This window comes from Lampetra planeri, chromosome 16 (assembly GCF_965212315.1).
Source record: "Lampetra planeri chromosome 16, kcLamPlan1.2.h2, whole genome shotgun sequence".
Taxonomy (NCBI): Eukaryota; Metazoa; Chordata; class Hyperoartia; order Petromyzontiformes; family Petromyzontidae; genus Lampetra; species Lampetra planeri.
The window spans coordinates 9,689,100-9,715,079 of NC_136122.1; the positions used below are offsets into that span (position 1 = coordinate 9,689,100).

The 25,980-nt window shown below is 47.4% G+C and overlaps 1 protein-coding gene across 1 annotated transcript in view; it reads right to left on the bottom strand.

The window, feature by feature from the left end:
• LOC144723017 (F-actin-monooxygenase MICAL1-like) overlaps positions 1-24,947 on the bottom strand; it is a 52,236-nt gene extending 27,289 nt beyond the window's left edge. Inside the window, exons 1-11 of the mRNA XM_078601517.1 lie at positions 24,817-24,947; positions 19,042-19,086; positions 18,276-18,658; positions 12,727-12,934; positions 10,389-10,496; positions 8,935-9,039; positions 7,254-7,409; positions 6,212-6,312; positions 3,907-4,164; positions 2,748-2,863; positions 1,849-1,975 (exon numbers count right to left, since the gene is read on the bottom strand). Coding sequence (XP_078457643.1) covers positions 1,849-1,975; positions 2,748-2,863; positions 3,907-4,164; positions 6,212-6,312; positions 7,254-7,409; positions 8,935-9,039; positions 10,389-10,496; positions 12,727-12,934; positions 18,276-18,539 — 1,443 coding nt within the window. The 5' untranslated portion in view covers positions 18,540-18,658; positions 19,042-19,086; positions 24,817-24,947. The remainder of the gene's footprint in view (positions 1-1,848; positions 1,976-2,747; positions 2,864-3,906; positions 4,165-6,211; positions 6,313-7,253; positions 7,410-8,934; positions 9,040-10,388; positions 10,497-12,726; positions 12,935-18,275; positions 18,659-19,041; positions 19,087-24,816) is intronic.
• Positions 24,948-25,980: the final 1,033 nt, after the last annotated feature.

The window sequence follows — 25,980 nt, forward strand, 5'->3', positions numbered from 1 at the left end:
CAGGAGAGAGTCTCATTTTTGCCAGTGAAATGGAGCATTTGTCTGCCGGTAGGAGGCGGTGATTGCTGCTGCTACGTGTATAATCCCCAATGGAGTAAATTGCAGTTGTAATTCACACATTTTTTGTCAAGTGCTTTGGACCCTGACGCCGGCGCACAAGTGGCCCACTCTCGCGACTGGCGTCAAGGGATCTTTAACGTCCACCGTGAAGCAGACGGCATGTAGTATCCTGAGTATTATTACAGTAAATCACACACCGCAGTAATAACCAGGGCGGCCGCTGGACTGGAACCACGAACCCTTGCAACAGGGGGCGAACGCGCTACCGGAGGGCCATGTGCTGGCTCTGAAAAGTTAATGATTCGGATCACCTCAGACTCACGCGGCACCGACTTGTGATCACATTTGGTTCAGATAAATCACACGCAATGGACATTGCAAACTGTTGCACACCATCACGGCCGTGTTTCTAGACATTTCCATCTCGATTGAAAAGCAGACACATCCACAAGTGGAGAGAAGGTCAACCCTCGATTATCCGACGTGGTAATACAAAAACACTAATAATTTCAAGCAATTTAAACACGTAGGCTTTCTCGACCAATATCCAGAAGAGGTTTTTGGGTTAGATCGCGTAAACATAAATGTGTCGTTAAACCTGCCACCACCTGACAGTGTTGTGGGTTTACTCTCCAACACACCGGTGTACTGAACTCGTAACGAATTGGCATGTTTTGTATCGATTTAAATGATGACGTCACCCTGCTGCTGCTCTATTTAAGACCGGGAGCAAGAGGAGAGCCTCACCATTCTGGCAAATCGCCCGATGAAGCTGGATGTAATTACCAGAGAAACGTCGTACTAACATTTTAAATGATGTTGATTCGCTCTTCAACACACCGGTGGGCTAAAGAAGTGAATTATTTTGTTCTTTGTAAACGTGACAAATGTTTTACTGTTTGGCCGTGTCGGGTGGTGGAGGGTTACGACACATTTATATTTACGCAATCTCACCCAAAAAACGTATATTATGGAATTTCAAGCAAATGTCATTTAGGCTATTGCAATATATTTAGTTCATATTTATTTCTTACTAACAATAAATACAAAATATTGCGTACGAACAATAGATATTATTCATCTATCCAGTTTTTATTCACCGAATGCTATTTATTATTTGTTCTTCATATATATATTGCCATTTAGATTTGAAGCTTTCGTGACTGCAAGGATTCATACTCTTAGGTTTTTTTCGGTAAAGCCACGTAGGAAAAAAATAAATAATAAAATTTTTAGGAATAATAATAGAAATAAAATTATAAATCGCGACGTTTCGGAGGCAACACAAGTCTCCGTCATCAGGTGGGACCGTCACAGCTAAATTTACTGTATCAAGTGAGGACAAATCCAAGAGACAAGCTCTTAAATACAAGTTAAGGGGGAGGGGGGAGGGGCTTATCTGAATGTGGTAGCCAGGGAATGGCACGGTGGGGGGGGGGGCGGGGCTAAAAGAGAACAATGGTGCACATCGACTCAGGGTTGTGGCCAGTGTTAGCTGATAATAAGCATAAAAGGAAGCAGTACTGTTAAACGCTGGGGATGTCAACACTCTTTACCGAAAAAACCTAAGAGTATATTGCCATTTGTCTTCAAAGAATCGGCTTGCTTGCCGAGAGTCGTGCGGTCAGCTGGGCATCCGAGTCGCTGACCCTCGACCCCCCGACGAGTTGTGAGCAGCCAATAGGATAAGGAGACGGGCACGGACGCCCTTGATCCGCGAACCCGGGTAATCGACGAGCAAGTAAAAGATGAACCGATCGCGCACTTTTGCGTGGGTATCCCTCTGACCTGCTGGGGTCGGCAGGCGTTTAGGTTGAGGTTGGTGTAGCGCGTCGCTGGGTTGATGCTGAAGTTCTTTGTGCTTGATTTGATGTTGTTCGAAGATGTCTGTGCCAGCAGCTTGAACACGCTCTCCCTGAAGGCGTCAGAAGAAACAACAACTTACACACTCATACTCTTAGTTTTTTCGGTAAAGTCACGTAATTTTTTACCTACCTTGCAGTCACGAAAGTTTCAAATCTAGAATTAAAAACTTACACGTTCGATTTGCAATGCCACTCAAGTACAATTTCAGACCGTTTCAGTCCATTATATAAATAAGTTGTATTCTGAGGTTCCCAGGTGGGTGTCAACCGAGCTGTACATGCATACGGACGTACGTACACACGTGGGTTTTCTCCGGGCACTCTGGATTGCTCTCACGTTAATAAATACTCGTGAACGGAGTTGGCCAAACATCCCCGAGTATAGGATCACAGAGCTTGGGCAACATTGTTGGCATCGGTTCTGGACTCGCTCCCACTCGTCTGTGATTGTCCGCGCGTTACAAATTCTAAGGCATTTTGAGATGCAAATTTGCATGAATGGCACCATAAATATATATTTAAAAAACATGATAATTATCATTGTTGTATTTACCTGCATATTACACATTCGTGTGTGTATGTATGTATGTTTTCTTGAAGGAAAGTCCTTAATTGCAACACAACTTTATTCTAACGTTTAATTTATATTCAATCATCTTTAAGTATGTATGCTGAACTTCTTTCAGGTAAGGACAACAAACTAAACACAAAAAAGCATTTCTGAGAGAAATGCGATTTTTAAAAATCTAGATTTAAAAAACACACACAAAAAAAGAAATACAATCGTAAGGGTTGTGACATGAACCAAAAAAGCCGCCTTGCCTTTCAGCCAGCAGCTTCAGAGGAGGTTTCCCCTTTGCCCAGCCCACCACCATCCAGGCCATGTCGAACGCAGCCAGAAACCCGCGGGCGCAGCCTGTGCCCAGTGGCCAGAAGGGCTGCGCGCATCGACGGCGAGACGAGAAACGACGACGGGTGCCAAGTTAAGCGAAGTCGCCCCCCTCCCACGTTCGGAAGGCCGCACGAAGAAGATGCCCCCGAGGGTGACGTGAAGGCGAGCGCACAGACAAGTGGGTGGGGGGGGGGGTCTCCGTGAGATGCCCATCTTGTGTGGCACGGTGGCGCGTCAAGTACGGTGGGACAGCAGGGGGTGACTGCAGGTCAAGGTCAGCGGCCGCCCTGTTTAGTTCTTAGACCGTGAAGCGCGTGGTGTTCGCTTTGCGGCGTACGTTAAAACATCCCGTTATTTGACAGAGGGTAGGCAGCGTGTGCGGGCCTCGTGACACCAAATTCCACGGACCAGTCGTAAATCGCTTCATTGAGAAGCCACGCAGCAACATCACCACCCCGCGGTTGGCAAACTGCCCAATCGCAGGTCACTGATGCGTTAACCTTTACCCTCGTAGGGACAGCTGCCACAGGACGGTGGGGGGAAGGGGCGGAGAGGGTCCCCTGCCACAGGGGGATGATTACGACGCTGGTGGTAGTGGCGGTGGTGGGCAGCATGCGGCTTGGCAGTAAACAGTCTGCCTCAGCAGCAGACCACGCTTTCCCACCTGATGACGGACGCTTGTGTCGCGCCCGAAACGTTGTGATTTATTTTATTTTATACCTACGTGACTTTACCGAAAGAACCAATGAGTATAGTAGTGTAGTGGTCAGCAGGCTGTAAAGTTCAATTCCTGCTCACGGCCATCACCGGTGACGATTATCTGAACCGACCATAGGCCTCCCCTAGGTTGACTCAGCCTCAAATGAGTACCTGGCACGGTGTGCAAACATCACCACTGGGGGGGAGACACAGGCAGGCCGGGGTGTGATGCTGGCCATCCAGCCCTTCGTGTTCCGCGCCGGCCTTCATTAGGTGCTACTGGTGTTGGCCACCCACCCCGAAAGGTCCGGTCTGGGGCCTACGCGGGGGACCTTTTCTCTTCGTCGTTGGTGGGGCAGCCGCGCACTCGCGCGGCTCTGCGTCACTCACCTCCAGCAAGCTGTCCCCCACGAGGCCCAGCAGCAGCCGCGTGCCGTGCACCTCGCGCACCAGGGACGAGTGCTCGCCCTGGCGCATGCACGTGAAGTCGAACACGGCCACGTCGGCGTCGCCCCGGCCGTTCCTGGCGAAGTCGAGCCGCGGCAGGCTGTTGTCCGTCGAGTAGTTGGCGGCCTCGAGCGCGAACTTCTGCAGCGCCTCCTTGTTCACGTTCTCGGGCGACAGCAGCTTGCCGGCGTCCTTCTGGTCCTGCGAATTTGGCCGCGCGACGGGCGTGGGTTTACGTTGGCGTGTGTGTGCGCGTGCGTGTGCATTGAACTTCTTTCGCAAAGTACAGAGCCAACCGCGCTAAATCGGAGGTGTGGGGGACGGACAACAAACTAAACACAAAACGCAGTTCTAAAGAAATGAGTTTTAAACCTAGATTTAAAAGTGCATACGCTGCCAGCAAGGGGGCAGTGCAGTAAAATACATTGTTGTCCTGTACCATGCTCCAACATCTACGCTCCCTGCCTTCGCCAACCACATTGACCGGCATGGTGAAGGTACGGTCAAACAATCACCGCGAGCCGCGCAGAGCGGTGAGCCCGTCATCCAGCAGCGGATGACAAACGGTCTGTGCATGCACAGTACATTCGTATACAAAGATCCCACCCCCGTTCAGTCGTGAGAGACCGTTGGAGCAAGCGCTGCGAGCAAGAACTGACGAAGGCCGGCACGGCACACGAGGAGGCGATGTTCGCAGGGCGACGATTTGACTGCCCGCGAAGCGACGCGAGCGGTGGCGTACGAGGCGCGTGCGTGTCACGCGTCCCTTCTGCCCGGGCACTTTCTGGTGAAGGGGGAACCAGCTGCAGGACTGATACATCACTCGCCACTGACATGAGCCACGCTCAGGAATCTAACGTAGGCAAATGGGGTTCACGGCGCTGTTCAACGCCCCACCTCCACCACCCTGTTAACTTTGACATTTGTGTGTGCTCGTTAACAGCACTTGCCCCAACAGTCCATTAAGGCTTTACGGATGATCTTTGTCTTTGTATATGAGTGTTGGGCAGTGGTAGTGTAGCGGTTAGCGCACTGCCCTACGAACCCGGCAACCCGAGTTTGATTCCCGCCCATGGCCAACGCCAGTGACGATTATTTGAACCGGTCATGGGCCTCCCCTAGTTCGACTCAGCTTCAAGCGAGTACTTGGTGCAGTGTTTAAACATGGCTACTTTGGTGACAACGGCAGCCATCGTGGTGCCAGCAACCCCCTCGTGTGCCATGCCAGTCTTCGTCGGTTCTCGCCAACAGCGCTTCTGTCTGTGAAGACTATATGGGGGATATTTGTATATGAACGGACTACATATGCACAGCCCGTTTGTCCTTCACTGCTGGATGAGGTGCTCACCGCTCTGTGCGGCTCAAGGTGATTATTTGACCGTCCCTTCGCCATACCGGCAGGGAGCATAGACGTCAGAGCGTAGTACAGGACAACAATGTATTTTACTGCACCTGCGCCAGAGGTCGCAAACGGGTTTTGATTCTTTACCCATACCCTACCCGATACCCGTACCCTACCCGATACCCGGCTACCCGTACCCGGCCGGGTATCGGGTAGGGTACGGGTACCCGATTGCGACCTCTGGGATGAAGCCATGTTGCAGGCGCGGGTGGGTTGATTCTAGGAACTTGAATTGTGAAAAGAGACAAGACGTTGGGAAATGAGTGACAAACGGTGACTCACCAGTGACTCACGGCCTACCCGTACCCGTACCCGGCCTTACCAGGGTCGCAAACGGGTACCCGTACCCTTACCCAGCCGGGTACGGGTAGCCGGGTATCGGGTAGGGTACGGGTATCGGGTACCCGGTTGCGACCTCTGACCTGCACCTTGCCAACTTCCCCGGGCCTACGCGGTGAATGTCGCGTTCGTACTGACGAGACAGTCCTCCGTGGGGACTGCTGCTTCATGAGAAAGCAATTTCCTATTTCAATGGCTCGTGACAACCCAAGCGGTTATTGTTTAACAGACTTTGGCCCAGCGTTACATCTACAAATGGTCAGTAATAAAACAACGGCAACAATAGCAGCTCTGCGACTATTGTAGCTACTGCTCTGTGTCTTGTAACGCTACGCCAGCCGTCCACGTGAATGCATTGCAGAGCCCTACGTCCGGTATCGACGTTTTCTTACCGTAGCAACCTGAGTGCCGCTCACAATCAGAGCGTGCAGGAGGGATTGGAGATGCTCAAGTGCGATGAGAAAACATCCCAAAGCTTCAACGCGAGTGAAATGTCGGCGTACTCACCTGCTTCAAGACTTTTTTTTCCAACAGGCTCTGCTTCTTTGCCGTCATCACGAAGTAGTGAGTGTCGCCCTTGTAATAGACGATGTTCTCCAAGCTGATGCCTGCACAATTGTACAAGTGCGCGATTATTTACGCACAAAATGGCGATGGTAACGCCGCGTGCGCGCCTCAGGAAGCGTCACCGATTCTCAAGGTTTTTTGTAAGGCAAAATTTTTTTTTGTGTAAAATAAATAACGTTTTAGACTAGACAATAGCATGAATTCGATTTTCGTATAGCCTGCAAAGTACCCACAGCTATGAGTAATATTTATCAAGCCTAATAGCAATGGCTGTATTAGTAGTACATGGCTAGATAGCCTAACAGCGATGGCTATGGTTGCTGCCAAGGCCTATACGGATCTATCATGAACGCCGCCACATTATTTACCATCATTGGATATTCTGCACTGATGCACCAAACAAATATGCTCAGAAATTCACGGAAGGGAGACATGGGGGCAATCTCACTCGAAGGACAATCGCGGGGAAGATTTTAACAACCACTGTCAGTGGGCACTCGCAAATGCCCAGTCACAAGCGCTTATTTACATCGGGGGGGTGGGGGCGACCTACGGTGCACACAGGCTGCATGCGGCCCACAACTCACATCATTTAACGTGACCCGCAGCGATACGAGGCCTGCGAAAATCGATTGATTTGTCACCGAACGCGTCATCGCCGCGACAATCGGGTGCCAGAGGGCAATATTTTGAACCTGGAAACAGCGCCGCGATTCGAAACTTTAGTGTCGTGCTCAGTCACCCGTAAAAGCGATCCCTAATTATTATTCCTCGCACTGCTATTGTTATTATTGTTGTTGTTGTTGGACAACGCTGATGTGTGGCCTGCCGAGGGTATTCAAAATTCCAATTTGGCTCCGGGTGAGGGAAAAGCTTCGCCCCAACCCCATCCTCCCCGCCATTCTTTTAAACCAGTCGTGCGGCAAGTCGAGGTTGATCAATGTTGTACGAATAGAAAAAAAAGACACAAGCAGCACCACACCGGTGGCTTCGTGAAGTTCGTTGAATAGGTTCTGGTTGTAAATGGAGGCCACGCCGCTGATCTCCTTTGCCGCGATCTCTTCTTTGGTTTTGCGGTTCACAAAGTTTGCCGTGACGCCGATAGCCAGCTGCCCGCGGCACTCCTTCACTTTAAACCCTGGAAATGAGAATTTGAAATACATTCAATAAAATACCAACATCCCCCGTAATAGGGAGAGGTAGTGTAGCGGTTAGCGTGCTGCTCTACAAACTTGGAGGCCCGGGTTCGATTCCCGCTCATGGCCAACACCACTGACGATTATCCGAACCGGTCCAGGTCCTTCCTTAGATCGACTCAGCCTCAAATGAGTACCTGGTGCGATGTGTAAACATCGCCACTGGGGAAACAAAGGCGGCCGGGCGTAGTGTTGGCCACCCACCCCCTCGTGTGCCGTGCCAGCCTTCATAGGTGCTCGCTAACAGCACTTGCCCCAACAGTTAAAATAGATCACCCGCACGCAACATCGTCACGCCAGTGACCACGGCTCTCCGAATGCACCCGATCTTATCCGGTCTCAGAAAGGTGATAAGCGACTCTGAACGTGGGCGGTGCTTGCACGGGGTGATCGCCGTGCATGGAAGAGGACGTCACCGGTGTGCGGAGGGGCTACGTGGTGGGCGTTAGAGGGCAGTTACAGGAAATGTCCATTATTGTTCTGTACTTCTATGCTGCTACTTTGAAGCTGGAAACCCAGTAAATAACTGAACCTGGCCATGGGCCCACAGAGTCGGCAACCTCATGGTTAAAATTTTAAATCGTCTGAATAGCATATGGTGTGTCATTTTGAGGAAACTTATCTATAGTTTTAGAAACTATAAAATGAGCCAGTGGTTTGACGCGGACACAAATGTATGCAGGATGGATGAACAATTCAATGAATCTCGGTACATGAGTATTTTTCTCCTCGGTCAAGAAAAGTGAACGCATTATTTCTATCGGACTTACAGCCCTACACAAATAGCAGCTTCACTATTATACTGCTCTAACAATTACCCAGATGCTTACAGCATCCGAGATGTATGTCTAAAATCGTTCATCTCCTCTCACGTGCAACAAAAGATAAATAAATAGAAATATTGGATTGTTACACCGAACACCCCATCAGAGAGTCTGTCGACTTGGGTAGGCCCTCATCTAGCAGTGGATTGATCACGGCTGCTGCTGGTGACGACAGATAAATCCACATACCAGCAGTGCCAAAAAAATCGGGGTATCTGGACCAATGATTAAAACAAAGTATATTTTCAACAACAATATTGTTTGATTATTGTTTTTTTACCCTTCTATCTAGCAACAAAACTGACACCTTTTATTACAAGGAGTCATGTTTGCATAGACCACAATACCTGCAGCCATAATGCAAACAAAAAACATAACTGATACTATATGCACTGTCCTTGAAGTTGATTGGTCGACACCCAAGACAGCTTTCCTTAGAGCCTAGTCTCACATGGGTTGGACCAGATGACGCCAAAAGGCGCACAACTCAAAGACAATGCACCATCAGAGCATGAGAGCTCGGGGTAAAAAAAAAAAGGTGTCAGTTTTGTTGCCAGATAGAAGGGTAAAAAAACAATTATCATATTTTTTACTGGCAAATGAGATTCCAATGGGGGAACAATATTATTTGTTGAATGTTTACCGTCCAGTCTTTTTCCACCTGCTCCTCCAGCTTCAATGAGGACATCGAACTCGTATGCAGACACGGCGTGGTTGTCGGGCTTCCAGGAAGCTCTCCATCCGTGCTCTAAAAGAACAAAAAAAATTTTGGAAGTGCTAATTATTTGCATCAATTCTAGTTGACTCTATAAAAGATTCACAGTTAACAGCTGTCAGATCAATTCCCCCTTATTGTAAACTGCGTGTTTATGACATATTGCGCAGGGCGTTAATATTACTGCAAAGCCCGTTAAACATTGAGCCATGCAATGCCATTTGTGTATTTATTCATTGCGCAATAATAACGGGAATATTCCTGAGCCCATCAAACCCTGGAAGGTAAGCGGGGTTGAGCCTGGATAGAACTTAGATGGGCGACTGCCACAAGCACAGTAGGCAGGAGAGGCCTGTGCAGCAAAATCTGTTGCTGTTCTGTACCTCACCACACCTTCACCGAGCCACAGTTACCAGCATGGCGAAGTATTGTCAAAACACATTCCTGCGGAGGGAGCTGGTAGGAACGTTGGGTTGCTCGGTCAATGGCCAGGGTCAACGGCGGCGTGGTGTATTCCGCAAATAAGCCCGACTGTGAAGGCACCACGGGGTGACCAGCCCCTCCCCAACCCTCCCCACCCAGCCTCTCCACACTCAGCCCCTCCCCACTGAGCCCCTCCCCACCCTCCCCTCCCCACCCAGCCCCTCCCCACCCTCCCCTCCCCACCCAGCCCCACCCTCCCCACCCAGCCCCTCCCTGCACGACGGACGGACACAATAATCCCGTGGGCTGGTGTAACCAGGAGGTTCCTACCAGTATAACCCTCACTATTCACACGGCATGGAGAGTGGATTGACAAAAACAGGCTATACATGTACAACACCAGACTATGTATTCGCATACACTATGCACCCAAGCGCAGTTTAAAAACAAACGCATATTTATAATTTGCAAAATACAGGTCACACGTAACACTCGCACAACTGAAAGTAGGGAGGAAATGCATTGATTGAATACTGTACCTTTAGAATTTGATTAAAAACAGAGCACACACGGTCTACAAGTTTGTAGTCTGCAGGGATTAAAATTATCTAAACAAATTGAGTAATGTGCAGCGTGCCATTGTCTAGTCGCGTCAAAAGAATGCCGCCAAACTGGATTCCAGCGAGAGCAATGGCAACACGAGTGGAGGGAAACAGAGGAAGAGAATGATGGACCTATGTACCAGAAGAGGAGAGGAATGACTTTGACACATCATCAGCATCCGGGATATGATGATGATGATGATGACGATGATGATCACCAGCAGTGGGAGGACTGCTGCTGTTGGCAGAAATGCATGGACCTCGGTGAAGAGGCTGAACGTGTAACAAAAAAAAGGAGCGATTACCGTGCGGGACTTTCTGTAGAAAGATGGGATATCTGAGCGGCCTACTACTCACTCTTGTCCGCCGTGGGCTCCACGAGGCCGACGAACTCGGTGTTGACATGGACCTCGACACCCACCATCAGGCACACCTTGAGCAGGATCAGCTGCAGCTGTCGAATACCTGCCAGGGATCCCAGCATTTGTGTGTTTTTGTTATTGTAAACATTGAGCAGAATTAACAAACAAACAAAAAAACGACGCAAAAACTCAGCAGTGCTGGGATATCGCAATGATTTAAGTCGGTGTTCTTTACGAATTTTCAGAAGGGGGCCACTTTCACCGATAAGACATCAGTGTGAGGGCCGCCACACATTTGAAACCACTGAGGTTTGACAGCAGCACGATGATTGGGGGGGGGGGCGTTGTCACGTGTTGTGTATTGTCGGGGGCCGCACTAAAGGCCACCAGGGCTCGGCCGAGGCCCGTGGCCTTGCAATGAAGAGCGCTGGTCTAAGTTATGGATTGTGTGACCGATTATCACTTCAATTAGTCGACTAATCGGATGACAAGAACATAGTTGGGACTTGCCCCAACAGTCTGTTGAGGGCAACACGGTGGATCATTCTCCGTCCATTGATGGCTGCAACTAAATACCAAAAATTATTTTTTTTATAAATTTCATGCGAATCTCTTTTCCAATGGAAAAAACTACATCACAGAGCATTATAGCGCACAAAAAATGAAACAAATAAAAAAAAATACTTTTGAGGTTCAATTTATACCGAAACATAAAAAAAGTATTTAAAATGTGATGATTATTGGTGGACCGGCTGGAAGAGCTGAAAACTTGGCCATGAACGAAAATAAAAATAATTATTTAATTTAGCTACCGCCACTCATTAAAACCTCCCCATGGTGACAAAAGCTAGTTTGGAGCGGTGGATTTGCAACGCTGCAAACGAGATTTGTGTCTTGTACAGTGGTGGACAAAGCTCGTATTCAGTACTACTCTATGTTGTTGAGAATTGGCATGTGTTTCAGGATATATAAACATCAACATATCCATTCACCAACTCCAACCTTGAACACTGCAAATACCAACTTCTGTTTTTAACATAATCGACTGCACGCCTCTCTATGTGAAAGCAAAGGCAACAACAACCGCAACACAAACACACGTGTGGCTTGCTTATTGAGCACCTTTTATGCCCGTGCAGTTGTTTTGCGAGATAGTTTATTTATTTGCACGCTGCAAAACGTTTTTTGGCAGGAGGTGTCGGCTTTCCTGCAAGCTGCCTTTCCAATTGTTATACAGTACTACTGTACAGTCTGGTCTCCTATAACGTAGTAGTTGCGTTCCTTATGAATACCGCACGAAGGAAAAATCGCGTTATGATGAATAATATAATAACATCGTGGTATAGCACAGTCTGCGACAATGCGTGAGACGCGTACGCAGTCTGAACAAAGAGTGAGGCGTGTGGGTAGCATCTAGAAGCATGCGACACCGAGGTAGACGCACAACCACCTATTCCTACTCACGTGACGAAGTTCCATTCACTCAATTGCGTTATATCCAATTCGCATCGCGTTATATCCAATTCGCGTGCTGAAAACACGCTTTATAGGAGAACAGACTATAATGTGTGCAAGGCATGGATAATATAACAATGTTATTATTACTGCATTACATTTTTAATCTCAGGATGTAGCCCAGGAATTATCTGCAAAACCAATATTGGTATCATGTATATTTTGGCATCATGTATATTTGGCTAGGGGCCAAGGGCCAGGGGCAAGGCAAACAACCCGTCAATTGCGTGTCACCCGTCAATTAAAAACTAAACAAAAATATCTACACACGGTACGGTGAAAAAAATATTTCATATTTTACCAGGTAAGGCCCACTGAGCTGTATGGGTCTTTTTTTCAGAAGCGACCTGGCTATCACAAATGATAGCCCAATGAAGTGGCTCATCAAATAGAAATCTATAGCAGCCAAATACTCTAAACGCAGGATTATAAATGCGGAATGAAAAACTGGAGGACCCGGAGGAAAAATACACGCGATGACATGGAGAGACACGCAAAGTCCAAATATACAGCAGGTGTCAGTCAGGGTTGGGATCGAACCCACGACTTCCTGCACACCTGGCGAGGGAGTTAACATCTCGCGACTGCGTCGCCCGTCACTCGAACTCCGCTGCGCGTCCCCGCGTCATCCCACGCGTCCCAAACTCGTCAACTGCGCGCGGTCCGCCTTCCGCGGTGGGAAACAAAAACAAAAAACGACTCGGCGCCCCCTTGAGCCACAGCCCATGTCGACCGGCGCGAACCGGTGTCATGCGCGGAGGCGCCTCTGAGTCGAAAAGACGTGGGGCCAAAACAGGGGGGAAGGGGGACACACGTACTGATGTGATCCAACCCGCCGGTGCAGAACTGCCTGTAGAGCTTCTTGGCCCCGAGCTGGGCGAGGTCGTCGACCGTGAAGGGCCACAGGTGCAGGACGTTGTTGCGGGCGAAGACGTCCCGCTTCTCCACCAGGACGACGCGCGCGCCCAGCAGCGCCAGCTCCACGGCCACGCGCAGGCCGCACGGCCCGGCGCCCACCACCAGGCTCTGCCACACGGACACGTGCCACGCCGCTCGTTGATGGTGGCCGTCAACCACCCCCCCCCCTTCCACCTATCTGCAGGTCTCCAAGTGGTGCGTTTGCTGGTTTTATCCATAAGAAGGTTTTTTAAATCCTTTATATTAAGTTCACTTGCTTGCTTGCTTGCGCGCTTACGACCGTGCAAATCTTTCGGTCGTTTTTTAACCCACTTCCCGTGATCCAATCGAGCTGACATTTTGCACACAGACTCGTTGTGTGTGACAATTTATTTTCGTGAAAACATTTTTCCAAAATTTTCCACTTTTTAGGAAAAATTTTTTTTCATATTTTATTTAAAATACCAATGTGATAAAAATGAAACTCTTACGCAAGAAAAACAGAAATGAATAATACAATAAAACCGATGCCACGCATATAAAGGATTTATAGTGAAAAACTTTGTTTTTACGGGTTAATTTTTTGGGGGGTTAGATCACGTAAATATAAATGTGTCGTAGTGATAGGTTGTTACCCTTTTATCTGGTACAAAAACTGACAGCTTTATACAAGGGATCATGTTTGCAATAACTGCTAGTGTTGTGGTTATTGCAAACATGATCCCTTGTATAAAGGTGTCAGTTTTTGTACCAGATCAAAGGGTAAAAACCTATTAATATATTTTGCTACTGGTAAAGGAGGTCTCATAGTATAAATGTGTCGTTAAATTCACCACCACCCAACACAGCCAATTAGTAAGGTTTGTGGCATAAACAGAACGTGCCAATTCGTTACTAGTACAGCACTCATCGGTGTGTTGAAGAATAATCCCACAACATTTACAATTCGAGTAATGGTTCCGTTTGTTGTTGTCCTTCCCCCGCACCTCCGATTAGCACGGTTGGCTACGTACGGTGCGAAAGAAGTTCAACATGAATACCGCAACGACACATTGGAAGAGGCCTCCCCATATATACGTATGTTGAATCATCCCATACCGTCCAGCATAAAAGAATGGTCAAAAAACCCTCGCGGCATGGTGTGGCGTGGTGTGTGGATGCCCTCATTCAGCAGCGTACTGACAAGCAGGCTGCACGTGTGGGTGTGCTTATTTCTGTGAAGCTAAGGCACACACGTGGGGGCCAGCTCACATGTCAGAGGAAGAGACCAATGATAACTCTGGCACGAGTCGCAGAGATAACAGAATGTGTAAATGTTCTGTCACGATTAAATATAAATGTATGTTGAACTTCTCTTGCACCGTACGTAGCCAACCGTGCTAATCGGAGGTGCGGGTGAAGGACAACAAACTAAACACGAAAAAGGAATTCTAAAGAAATTAGTTTTCAATCCAGATTTTAAAGTGCATAGCTCCAGCAGCTTCCTCATATCGGAAGGAAGAGCGTTCCAGACGTCCGCAGAAGCGCATCTGTTAGCGCGTGACACATTGACCGTCTTTGTTCGATGGGTAACCAACAGTCGCTGTGAGGATGACCCGAGTTTGCGTGATGGTTGATGCTCCTTGATAAGATCAGCAAGGTGTCGCAGTTCATGTTGCGGCAAACACTTTGTGTGTAAGGAGTACGATCTTACAAACTCAACGTGCCAGCATTTATTGCTGCTTATCGGCGGGTGAATTTCACATTCGCGAATTTGGCTTTGATAATTATGGGGGAATGTTGTGAACGAGAGCATACATCTTTAACATATATTTAACGCAATTGCTTGATCACGCCACTGCTAAAGGTGACACAAAGGTGACGTGCATAGGTGTTAACACCTCTATTTGAATAGGTTATTTGAGGAAGGCTGCAACAAAAGCAAAACATTTGGAGATCAAATGCTTGACAGGCGGAGGTGACCATTTACTCTTCCATCATGACCTCCGGAGGGAAGTGTATAGTAGGCAAATAGAAACCGATCAATTCCTTCATTCATCACGCATAGTCAGAGAAGGACCTCTTGCGACAGCGTTCACCTAAACCGCTCTTGCTGCCATACACAGGTGTCTCGAGTGATTTGTTTGATCCACGGATCACGGGGAAGGGGGAGAGGTGACCACGATGTCAACGCCATCCCTTTGAGAGTCGCAGTCCCCACTGCGAAAGTCCACCGCCGACTGAAACGAGCGAAATTTTCTGCAGTTTGCGCATCAAGGCGGGGGCGTGGGACGTGTCCATGAACTGACGGCCGTCTCCCTCCAACTAAGCTCTCAATCGCTTAGGAGACCGGTCGCAGATGGTAACGGTGACATTTCTGCCAAAGTGGAACCATCGTATGCGAAGAAGGCGTCTTTGGCATCGCGTGTGGAAGGGACTGCAGCCAATCCAAATCAGCTTGGAGCAATGTCCAGGCCTCTTCAGCATGAAGAAAAACTGATAAACACACAGCACTGGCAGCCTCTCAATTTGGTGCCCAGACTTGAACGTTTCTGTGACTCAATACGGTTCAGACCGTTCATGATTCCTGAGGCCAAGCCGATCCGGTGCATGTCATCCAGTTTACATCGTCCCTCAGTGGTCTGTACAGATCCCAGGTAGAGAAATTCATCCACTGCCTCGACAGCATTGCCATCGATTACGCCGAAATAGACACAATGAGATTACGATCATAATAACAACATTACTCGTTTTTTTAATTCGTTTTGTGCAAGTTGGTAGCATTCTTAAGTGACAGTAGTGTGCTCCGTAAATTATTAAAGAATGGAAATTTACAAGCTGTTCTGTTTGGGAAAACTGCTGCACATTAACTTGTGTTGTTATCTTCCAAGCCACAACTTCTAAATTTGACAGAGATTTGGACATCGTGTTGGGTTGCCGCATAATGCTTGCGCGCAATGTTTGTTTCCGTTGTTTCAAAACACGTTCTTTTCAGTTGCAAGTTTTGCAGGTTAATGAAAACGTACAGGAAGTTTTGTTTGAATCGATGAAAATTAGTGCGCTGCTGCGAACAAAAATATTGCGATATTCCTAACCACACATTATATAATCCACACTCATCAACCATAAGCGATCGACTGCTAGATGAAGGCCTCCCCGAGTCGTTACCGTCTCTCACGGTCCTGCGATCGCGAAGAAACCCACCCGCGACCTACAAATGATCCTATGTAATTGTTCCATCTCCAAGACGGATGCCCTCTCAGTCGTATCACCGCACCGTCACACTCGTTTAAAAGCCTTGAACACTGTAGTTCATACTCTTTGGTTCTTTCGGTAAAGTCACGTAGGTAGAAAAAAAAATAATAGATCACGACGTTTCGATGGTAACGCAGGCAATCGTCATAAAGAGTATGGATTCCTGCAGTCACGAAAGCTTTAAATCAAGACTGTAGTTCACGTTGAAAAGTTTTATGGCAGGTGAGTCATCATTAACGGTGTTGAGCTTCAAGGTAACAGGATTTTGACTGGGCAATTTACAGTATTGTGCTTCCTGCCCATTTGAAGTAAATCACTTTCTGCCTGTAAAGCTTTGATGTATATAGTCCACCACCCAGCCTTGCCAGTAAATCAGTCTATCAGGCCGAAATCCTGTTGTGCAGCTGACATCAATAATATAGATTGCTACCTCCATTCCATGGCAAGGGTGTACGAGCGGGGATTTTTGTTAATCGACTGCTGAATAATAGTAATAATGTATTTAATTTGGTATTCACGGCATTCTTCCAGCGCAGGGCTATCATGAAGGTGCAATGCAAGGTTAGCTCCGTACGGTTCCGAAGAAGTTCAACATACAATGCATTGTGTGCAGCAGTTTCAAAACATGGGGGGATGTTGTGACGCGTAATCCCTATTGAGTGACTCGGCAGGTGATTTTTCGAATTTGGACCATGACGCCAGCACACAATGGCCAACCCTTGTCGTGATATTGAACGTCGACCATGAAGCACGTGGCACTGATTGTACGGTTAACACACGCGCGGCATTAACCAGGATAGCCTACTTGAGTCGAACCACCCGAAACTCCACAGCGAGCGGTGAATTTGCTCCCGGCTGGGGCCCGCGTCACCGCCCTGGATGAGGGCCTCCCCATGCCGTGCGGGTTATGGGGGTTAGTTGACCATACTTCACCAGAATGGACCAGTGCATGTTTGACGGTGTGGGAGCATAGACAATGCAGCATATAAGTACGGTACTGTACAACAATGCATTTTGCTGCACTGCCTTCTACTCCCCCCCACCCACGTATCCCCCAGAGCCTCATATGGCAATGACAACTTGGTATTCATGGTTGGTCACCCAATCCAGGCAATATCCAGGCTCAAACCTGCTTAGCTTCGGCGGTCGCGCAAGATTGGGTACATTTCAGATGATTTCATCATAGGCATCGCATTGGTCAACTACGGAGTAAGTCAAGCTGATGATGTTGGCAAGCCGATACTGCAAGGCTTCTTGCGAACGTTAACCATAATCTCTCAACTTCCTCCACGTGGCATCAGTCTGCTGCTTCCGCATGGGGAAACTACGGCGGCGCACACCGAGCGAGCGTTACAACGTGACATTTTAGGCATCGTGTGTTTTTTAAATTATCAGAACTCAATGCTGGGACTGCATTATGGAATGTGGGTATCACGACATGAGTTGCGCATCCAATACGAATTGCATAGCCTCAGAATGTGTTCTGCAGCTGAAGGTTGACTCTGTAAAAGGAAAAGTGTGCAGCGCCCTGCAATTGCTTGCTCATACCACTGCTGGCAGAAGATCCTCCACTAGAGGGAGCTATCAGAGCCTCTAGAGGGGATTTGGCCTAAGATTTCAAGCTGGCCAGACATATTGGAAACTATTAAACTATTCATTTTACTTTACCAGGTAAGACCCACCTGAGCTATATAGGTAACTCTTTTTCAGAAGCAACCGGGCCACAAATGACAGCTTAACTCAGTGGCTTACCATCATGTGGAAATCTATAGCAGCCAAATACTCTAAACCAGTTGTTCTTAACCTGCGCTGCATGCACCCTATGTGGGTGCGAGATGCCCTTTCTAGGGGTGTGAGACATGGCCAGATATTCTTTTAAAGGTAAATCATAGAAAGAAACATTAAGCAAAGGCACGTGTCACTTACTTCGTATCATCATCACACCTACGTCTGTATTAACTTTATACAAATCTAGAACCAACGGAGTGCAAGAATATTAAAGGTTAAGAGCCACTGCTCTAAACGGCACAGTGTGGTATTACCCATGTGAACTGCTGGGTGGAGAGCGACGAATGGGGAATTAAGAAACGCTCCCCTCATCGTTTCAACCGCCGCAATCGAATCACACTGGCGCCCTCTGCGTTGCAAGTTCAGCGTGATAACCGTGACCACCACAGCAAGCATTACGCTCTAAAATAAACAATCAACTAATTTCCCCACCAGCCCCGACACTTACCTTAACTCCGCTACATGCCTTTCCCAGCTCGTATTCTTCCATGTTCGCCCGTTTGTCCACATGTTTAAAGAGTTCCTTGGCCTGCCACACGTTCTGAAGGGCGTCGCGAAAGCGTGGATAAAAGGGGCTTTCTTCTTGATGATCTACCCCCAGTTGTTTGCAGAGTTTGGCGAAGGAACTTCGAATGATCTTCAATGTGCTCGCGCTCCTGAATTCCTCGTAGAGGAGCTTGTTCTCAGCGACGTTGATTTGGTCTTCCGACATGATCGATGAAGGGGCAACCGGTGAAAGAACGAACTCAGGGGGTGGGGATGGGTGGGAAGGGGTTCTGTGTGCTTGTTACGTGTCCGCTTATCTGAAGGTTCACCGCACAATTTAGATTGCTGTGAAGAAAATGAAAAAACACAAACCGGATTGACTTACAGTGTCGCGGTTGTGTTCGCTGTCATGATCACGTGACAATGCCATCCAGTTTTACAAGAAGATTGGTATTCACAGGAACAGGAAAATGCATATCCTTTAAGCAGAAAAACTGGTTTCTTTTTAAGGAAGTGAAATAACTCTCAAATAGCTTTTCCATCCAGTGAAAGCATGCGCCAGCAAATATGTTTCTGATAAAAATACATTTTCTGAAATTACGAGTTGATCTCTCAGCAAAAATGTGAAAACCGCAAGCATTAGTTTTATGTGGCAATCAGCAGTTAACCTCAAACAAAAGCGACTCCGGTTCTTATCGTCCAACGCAATCAATTGGGCACGAACTTACTTCCTCACCGAAGCCGACGTAGGCTATGTTCGCCTGTAATTCACCCTGCAAACGTTCAACAGAGAGAGAGAACTCTGTACCCCAGCATCCCTTTATATACACAGTCCCTTCCACACCTCGAGCTGTTAATGAGTTACCAAAGGTGACATTTATAGTGAGTTCCGCATCACGAGTGGGTAAATAAGAACCGTGCACACCCTATATTCCGGGAAAGGCCTGTATAGCCACTGTGATGCTCTACTCGTGCTGGTGTTTGTTCTCCATGCAACAAAAAAAGAGTTATTTAATAATGCAAGTAAACAGATGGATATTTACACTATGAGACCTCCTTTACCAGTGGCAAAATATAGTAGTAGGTTTTTACCCTTTAAACTGGTACAAAACTGACACCTTTATACAGGCATCATGTTTGCAATAACCACAACACAAGCAATCAAAATGCAAACAAAAAGAAACAACTCTGATAATATCATTATAATATAATTATCAGAGTTGTATCATTATAATATAATTATCAGATTTGTTTCTTTTTGCTTGCATTTTGACTGCTTGCGTTGTGGTTATTGCAAACATGATGCCTTGTATAAAGGTGTCAGTTTTGTAGCAGTTTAAAGGGTAAAAACCTACTACTAGACAGATCAATATTTGTGTTGATGTTGTTGAGGAGCAGCTGTCATTCGACTGTTTTCAATTAAGCCCACGTTTGTCTTTGCGTGTCTCTCTCTCTCTGCATGTGTGTCTGCCTATGCTGTTCACGTCTGTGTTTTATCATTTATTCTTACCTGATGGTTGCTTGTGGTGCAATCGAAACGTCGTATTCTATTATTATTTGATTTGATTTTCTACGTGACTTTACCGAAAGAACCAAAGAGTAATTCCTGCAGTCACGAAAGCTTCGAATCTACTTTTCCCACGTTCACACGCAGCTCTTTTTCCCCCCACGAGATCAGCAACGCGTACGGACTTTGTAATCGTTCGCTTACGGTGTTTGACCTCCTGCACGAACTGTATACGAGTTCTGAGGTCGTGTGTTGTATTTCAATAACAAGTGTATTTACGTGTCTCTTGAACCACAACTCAAGGAACGAGGATAGTCAACCTTGCAAAGAGTGACCTGGTGGGTGTTTTGCATGCCTGCATCGCATTGCTGCAGTTTGGTGCTGTGCTAAGAAATACCTGCAGCTCAGAAGGTTGTGTATGTTTTGGAAGGAAAAAAATAAACCTCTTAAAATATTTAGTTGTATTTAATCCACTCATATCGAGGACTCGTTGCACCAGATCGTCTCATCCAGATTGTGTTGAATGCTCTGATCATGGATGACACCTTGATGGGACACCATCTGTATGAAACAATTCAGTTGATCTGTACTTTTGATTTTGGCCAGAGGTGAATCCCAGTGCTTTATGCGACTGTATTTGTCTTGTACTCGTGTGTGCACGCAAGGAAGGGCAAACAGCTGAAGTTATCCGGTTTGTTCTGACACGGGCGACCAGCGATGTTAGTGATGTTTGAAGAATGAGTTACGGGTGAAAAAAACAAGACTGCTTTGCATGGAGTGTGAGAAGGTTGGGTATAAACAACTATTTAAACTATTTTGGAATTTTGCCAGGTAAGGCTCACTGAGTTGCATAACTCTTTCTCAGAGGCGACCTGGCCACAAATGAAAGCTCAACGAAGTGGGCTTATCACGTGAAAATGTATAGCGGCCAAATACTCTAAACGTTGATTCTAAATGTGGAGGGAAAAACCGGAGGACCCGGAGACAAATCCACGTGACCACGGGGAGCGAGACATGCAAACTCCAAATATACTGGGTTCTAATCACGACCTCCTGTATACCAGGCGAGGTAGTTAACATCTTGCCACCGTGGTTAGCGCTACGCTGCGCTAGGAACCCGGTCACCCAAGTTTGAGTCCCGCTCACGGCCAACACCGGTGACGATTATCTGAACCAGTCCTGGGTCTTCCCTAGGTCGACTCTGCCTCAAACGAGTACCTGGTGCGGCGTGTAAACATCTCGCCACTTGGGAGACAAAGGCGGCCGGGCGTGGTGTTGGCCACCCACCTCCTCGTGTGCCGTGCCGGCCTTCATAGGTGCTGCTCGCTAACAGCACTTGCACCAAAAGTTAAAATAGATCACCCGCACGCAACATTGTCACGCCAGTGACCAAAGCTCTCTGAATGCACCCGATCTTATCCGTTCTCAGGGAGGTGATAAGCGACTCTGAACGTGGGCGGTGTTTGCACGGGGTGATCGCCGTGCATGGAAGAGGACGTCAGCGGTGTGCGGAGGGGCTACGTGGTGGGCATTAGAGGCCAGTTACAGGAAATGTCCATTATTGTTCTGTACTTCTATGCTCGCCAACGGAACTTGGCCGAACAATCTGTGAACGGGTTCATGGGGAGTATTTGTCTTTGGGAGCGAGAATGGAGGGGGGCGGGGGTTCAACCAGCAATCTACTCCTCGTGTTCCGTGTTGCCAAGCTGTGTTCATTGAGGTTGTTTGGGTAAAGACTGAATCTAGTGGGGATCAAAATGTGTGTTTGTGTCAAGGACCAGATTTTGCCGATATACTGAGCTGTTGGCCCCAAACCGAAATAATATGACGTAAATATCAAGTCCTGTCCTGTTTGAGAGAGTAGAGAGGGAAGAGAGAGTTATTCAGCGAACATAAATACGAGCGCGCGATAAAACGATAAGTATTCAGATAGAGACGCAAGAGAACACGACATTGGAGAGAGATGAGATTGCTGAGAGTGTGGGGTGTGTCTATAACACTGGTCAACAAAAAAAACTTTTTTTTCTAGGCTAGACTTTTGCAGCTGTTTTAGACTAATTTCAGGGTGCTGATTCCAAATCTGATCTCAGATTTGCTCTATCACATCTCATTTTTATGCTATTGGCATACCCCATTTTCATTGATTTTACCCGAAATTACCTCTGTCACTAATAATTGCAAGTTGTTGCGAGTCAGCGACTGCTTTAGTGTTAAAATATGGTGCTGTATTTTTAGGATAATGTGTTTATAATATAATTTTATGTAGATATCCACATTTATTTCATATTTTTCTTCTGCAGTTTTTATTGAAAATGCAATATTTGATATCTCAAAAACACCCAAAAATTACCTTGAAACCGTTGGAATACCTCATGCCAGAAAAAGTGTGTTGACCAGTGTAAGAGAAGAGTGGCGCCGCAACAGGCGAGGCGAAACGAGGTCACGTGCCGCTTAAGGCAGCACCGCCGTAACTTTTATGAACCTCGAGAAAGGTGAAGCGAAGGTTTGTTTGCATTAGGTGGTGGAAACGTCTCAGATTTAATTCTAGAGTTGAAGCTTTCGTGACTGCAAGGATTCATACTCTTTGTTTTTTTCGGTAAAGTCACGTAGGTTAAAAGAAAACAAATAAATTAAATCACGACGTTTCGGAGGCAACACAAGCTTCCTTTTTCAGGTGAAACCGTCACAGCTTACTTTATACAGCAATTTTGCTGTGACGGTTTCACCTGAAGACGGAAGCTTGTGTTGCCTCCGAAACGTCGTGATTTAATGTATTTGTTTTCTTTTAACCTTCGTGACTTTACCGAAAAAACCAAAGAGTATTCTCAGATTTAGTATCGCGGAACAATGCAAATCACGTGAATCAAACTAAGGCCACCTGTATAAATGAGGAAGCAGGTCACTGCGTCGCCCCGATGGATCAGTCAGTGGGGCAACTGCATTGTGAGCCCCAGGGGGGTGCGCTAATCGGTCAAGGTGGAGCCCCAATATTTGATTTGAACGGGAAATAAAACGCGCGTTGTAAATGAAAGCATTTTGCACGGCAATAAAATTATGTAAACCGCGTTTTAACGACGCGTCGTTTTTCTTTTACACTGGCTGTAGAACACCAATCTCGTGGTGGTTGTCAAGGGCCCCCTACCAAAGGTCGCAACCGGGTACCCGATACCCGTACCCTACCCGATACCCGGCTACCCGTACCCGGCCGGGTACGGGTACCCGTTTGCGACACTGGTGCGGCCGGGTACGGGTACGGGTAGGCCGTGAGTCACTGGTGAGTAACTGTTTGTCACTCATTTCCCAACGTCTTGTCTCTTCTCATAATTCAAGTTCCTAGAATCAACCCACCCGCGCCTGCAACATGGCTTCATCCCAGAGGTCGCAATCAGGTACCAGGGTACGGCCGGGTACGGGTACCCGTTTGCGACCCTGGTGCGGCCGGGTACGGGTAAGGAATCAAAACCTGTTTGCGACCTCTGCCCCCTACCCCCCCCCCCAACTCGTAGCTTTGGCCACGGGAGGGTGGTGGTGGCAAGGCACCTCCTGGCTGTCCCGCCCGAGTTACGCCACTAACACGAGTGCATGACGAGGAGATGCACAAGCTGTCCTATACACGAGGGTCGTGTTGGCCGGGCCCCTTCAACTTATTGAATCCTAGAGATATACCGATGTAGCGAAATAAGATACATTTTACACATGGAGGTGTGAACTGTAAGTGAGATGCAGACATGCTAGAAATGAGAGATTAATCGGTTTCTTATGTTAATTATCTTAAGTTTATTAGGATTTGATACTGAGCTGACGTGGCAATATTCACTCCTATTTTATCCACGAATCAGAACCCCGCTGGCAGCTGGAAACGTTTACTTGGTGCGTATCGCCAACACTACAAATACACGCAATTGTTCTATACACCTAAATTGTTTTACTGGATACAAATTATTTTAACAAAAAGATGTTACCAGGTAAGGCCCACTGAACTACGCAGCTCTTTTCCAGAAGCCACCTGGCCACAGATGATGGCTCAACAAAGTGGCTTGTCACGTCGAAATTTGTCACACGGCAATTTGCGGCGACTAAAATCACGTAGACATCGGACGTTAAGTGAATAAGCGTTAGTGATAGGTTTTTACCCTTTCAACTGGTACAAAAACTGACACCTTTATACAAGGCATCATGTTTGCAATAACCACAACACAAGCGTCATCTGGTCCAACACCAATGGAGACTAGGCTCTAAGAAAAGCTGTCTCGGGTGTGGACCAATCAACTTCAAGAACAGTGCATATCATTATCATCATCAGAGTTGTTTCTTTTTGTTTGCATTTTGACTGCTTTTGTTGTGGTTATTGCAAACACGATGCCTTGTATAAAGGTGTCAGTTTTTGTACTAGTTGAAAGGGTAAAAAACCCATCACTATATTTTGCCACTGGTAAAGGAGGTCTCATAGTGAACAAGCGTTGTTTATATGCGAGCAGGTGGTGCAGTAACTGCGCGCTGAGCCATGCATGCTAACTAACACCTTAGTATATTTCATCTGAGTTCGAATCACCGGGTCACGGCTAACATGAGTGGCAAATGATGCCAACCCGCACAATTAACCAGCAAGGTGAAGTATGGTAATAAAAAAAAAACATGGCTTGGGCAAGCCTTCATCCAGCAGCAGACTGACAAAACACCGTCCATTATTACTAAAGTATATTGTTTACACGGGCCAGTCTCCCGAAACGTCGATATCTGACTTTTCATCAACGAAGTAGAATATGTATTAAAAATGCTGTTGTATGCATCTGTTCACCGAAGCAGCAACTTGGGAAAAAGTGTGTAATGAATGGTCCGTCTATGCATGCTAACACCTTAGTATATTTCATCTTACAAAAGATGATTTCAAGGATGTCAGAATGGTAACCAAAGGAGAAAGTTTAACAGTATTCTGCTCTTATAGGTTCTACAACAGCCTGGCGCTTGCTTGTAAAGAGCGAAACGAACGCCTTACCTGAATTCCGGGTTTGGCACCAGGCCTCTCTGAACTCCAGACAGACTTCGCTCCTTCCTTCCCTCTCTTGCTCCGTGCGCTGCTCAGAAATAACTCGACGGGGCATCGATGCGGCAGTAGCAGCAGCAGCAGCCTCTGCTTGCACGGTCAGCCAATGGGCGCTGATGCTACTTTGTCACCGCCTACACACACACTCACACCAGAGGTCGCAAACGGGTTTTGATTCCTTACCCGTACCCGGCCGCACGAGGGTCGCAAACGGGTACCCGTACCCGGCTGTACCCGTACCCTACCCGTACCCGGCCGGGTACGGGTAGGGTACGGGTATCTGGTATCTGATTTGCGACCTCTGGGATGAAGCCATGTTGCAGGCGCGAGTGGGTTGATTCTAGGAACTTGAATTGTTAGAAGAGACAAGACGTTGGGAAATGAGTGACAAACGGCTACTCACCAGTCACTCACGGCCTACCCGTACCCATACCCGGCCGCACCAGGGTCGCAAACGGGTACCCGTACCCGGCCGGGTACTGGTAGCCGGGTATCGGGTAGGGTACGGGTATCGGGTACCCGGTTGCGCCCTCTGACTCACACTGTCTTCATTCATGCGTGCGCACGTGCGAGCCGGCTATTGCGGCGATGCGGCGCTAGGAGGCACTGTAGCCACGTGGTCGGGAGTGGATTTTTTTTAGAGAAGACTGAACTAAAAAACTCCATTCTCATGCTTTGATTCTTTCGGTAAAGTCACGTAGGTGGGAAAAATGTTGAATGAAAAAGAAAGTGAATGAAACGTCGTGATATTTTTATTCAGTTTTTTTTCTATCTACGTGACTTTACCGAAAGAACCAAAGAATATGAATTCCTTCAGTCACGAAAGTTGTAAGTCAAAATTCACCCCATTCTCGATAATGGGGAATGCCGCGTAACACTAGACGTTTCGGGCAATTGCCCTTCAAAGTACAGTACATAAAGACGGGCTATTCCCTGAAAACGCCACGTGTCTTCCTTTGTAGGCACTGTTGACGAACGCGTTGAGTTTGTTTTTCTCGCTGTTTGTGTTTGTGCGCCGCTGAAAACGCAGCAGCAGCAGTGAGGGACCGTCCATAAATGACGTCACGCGATTTTGGACGATTTTTGACCCCCCCCCCCCTCGTCACACGGCGTCAC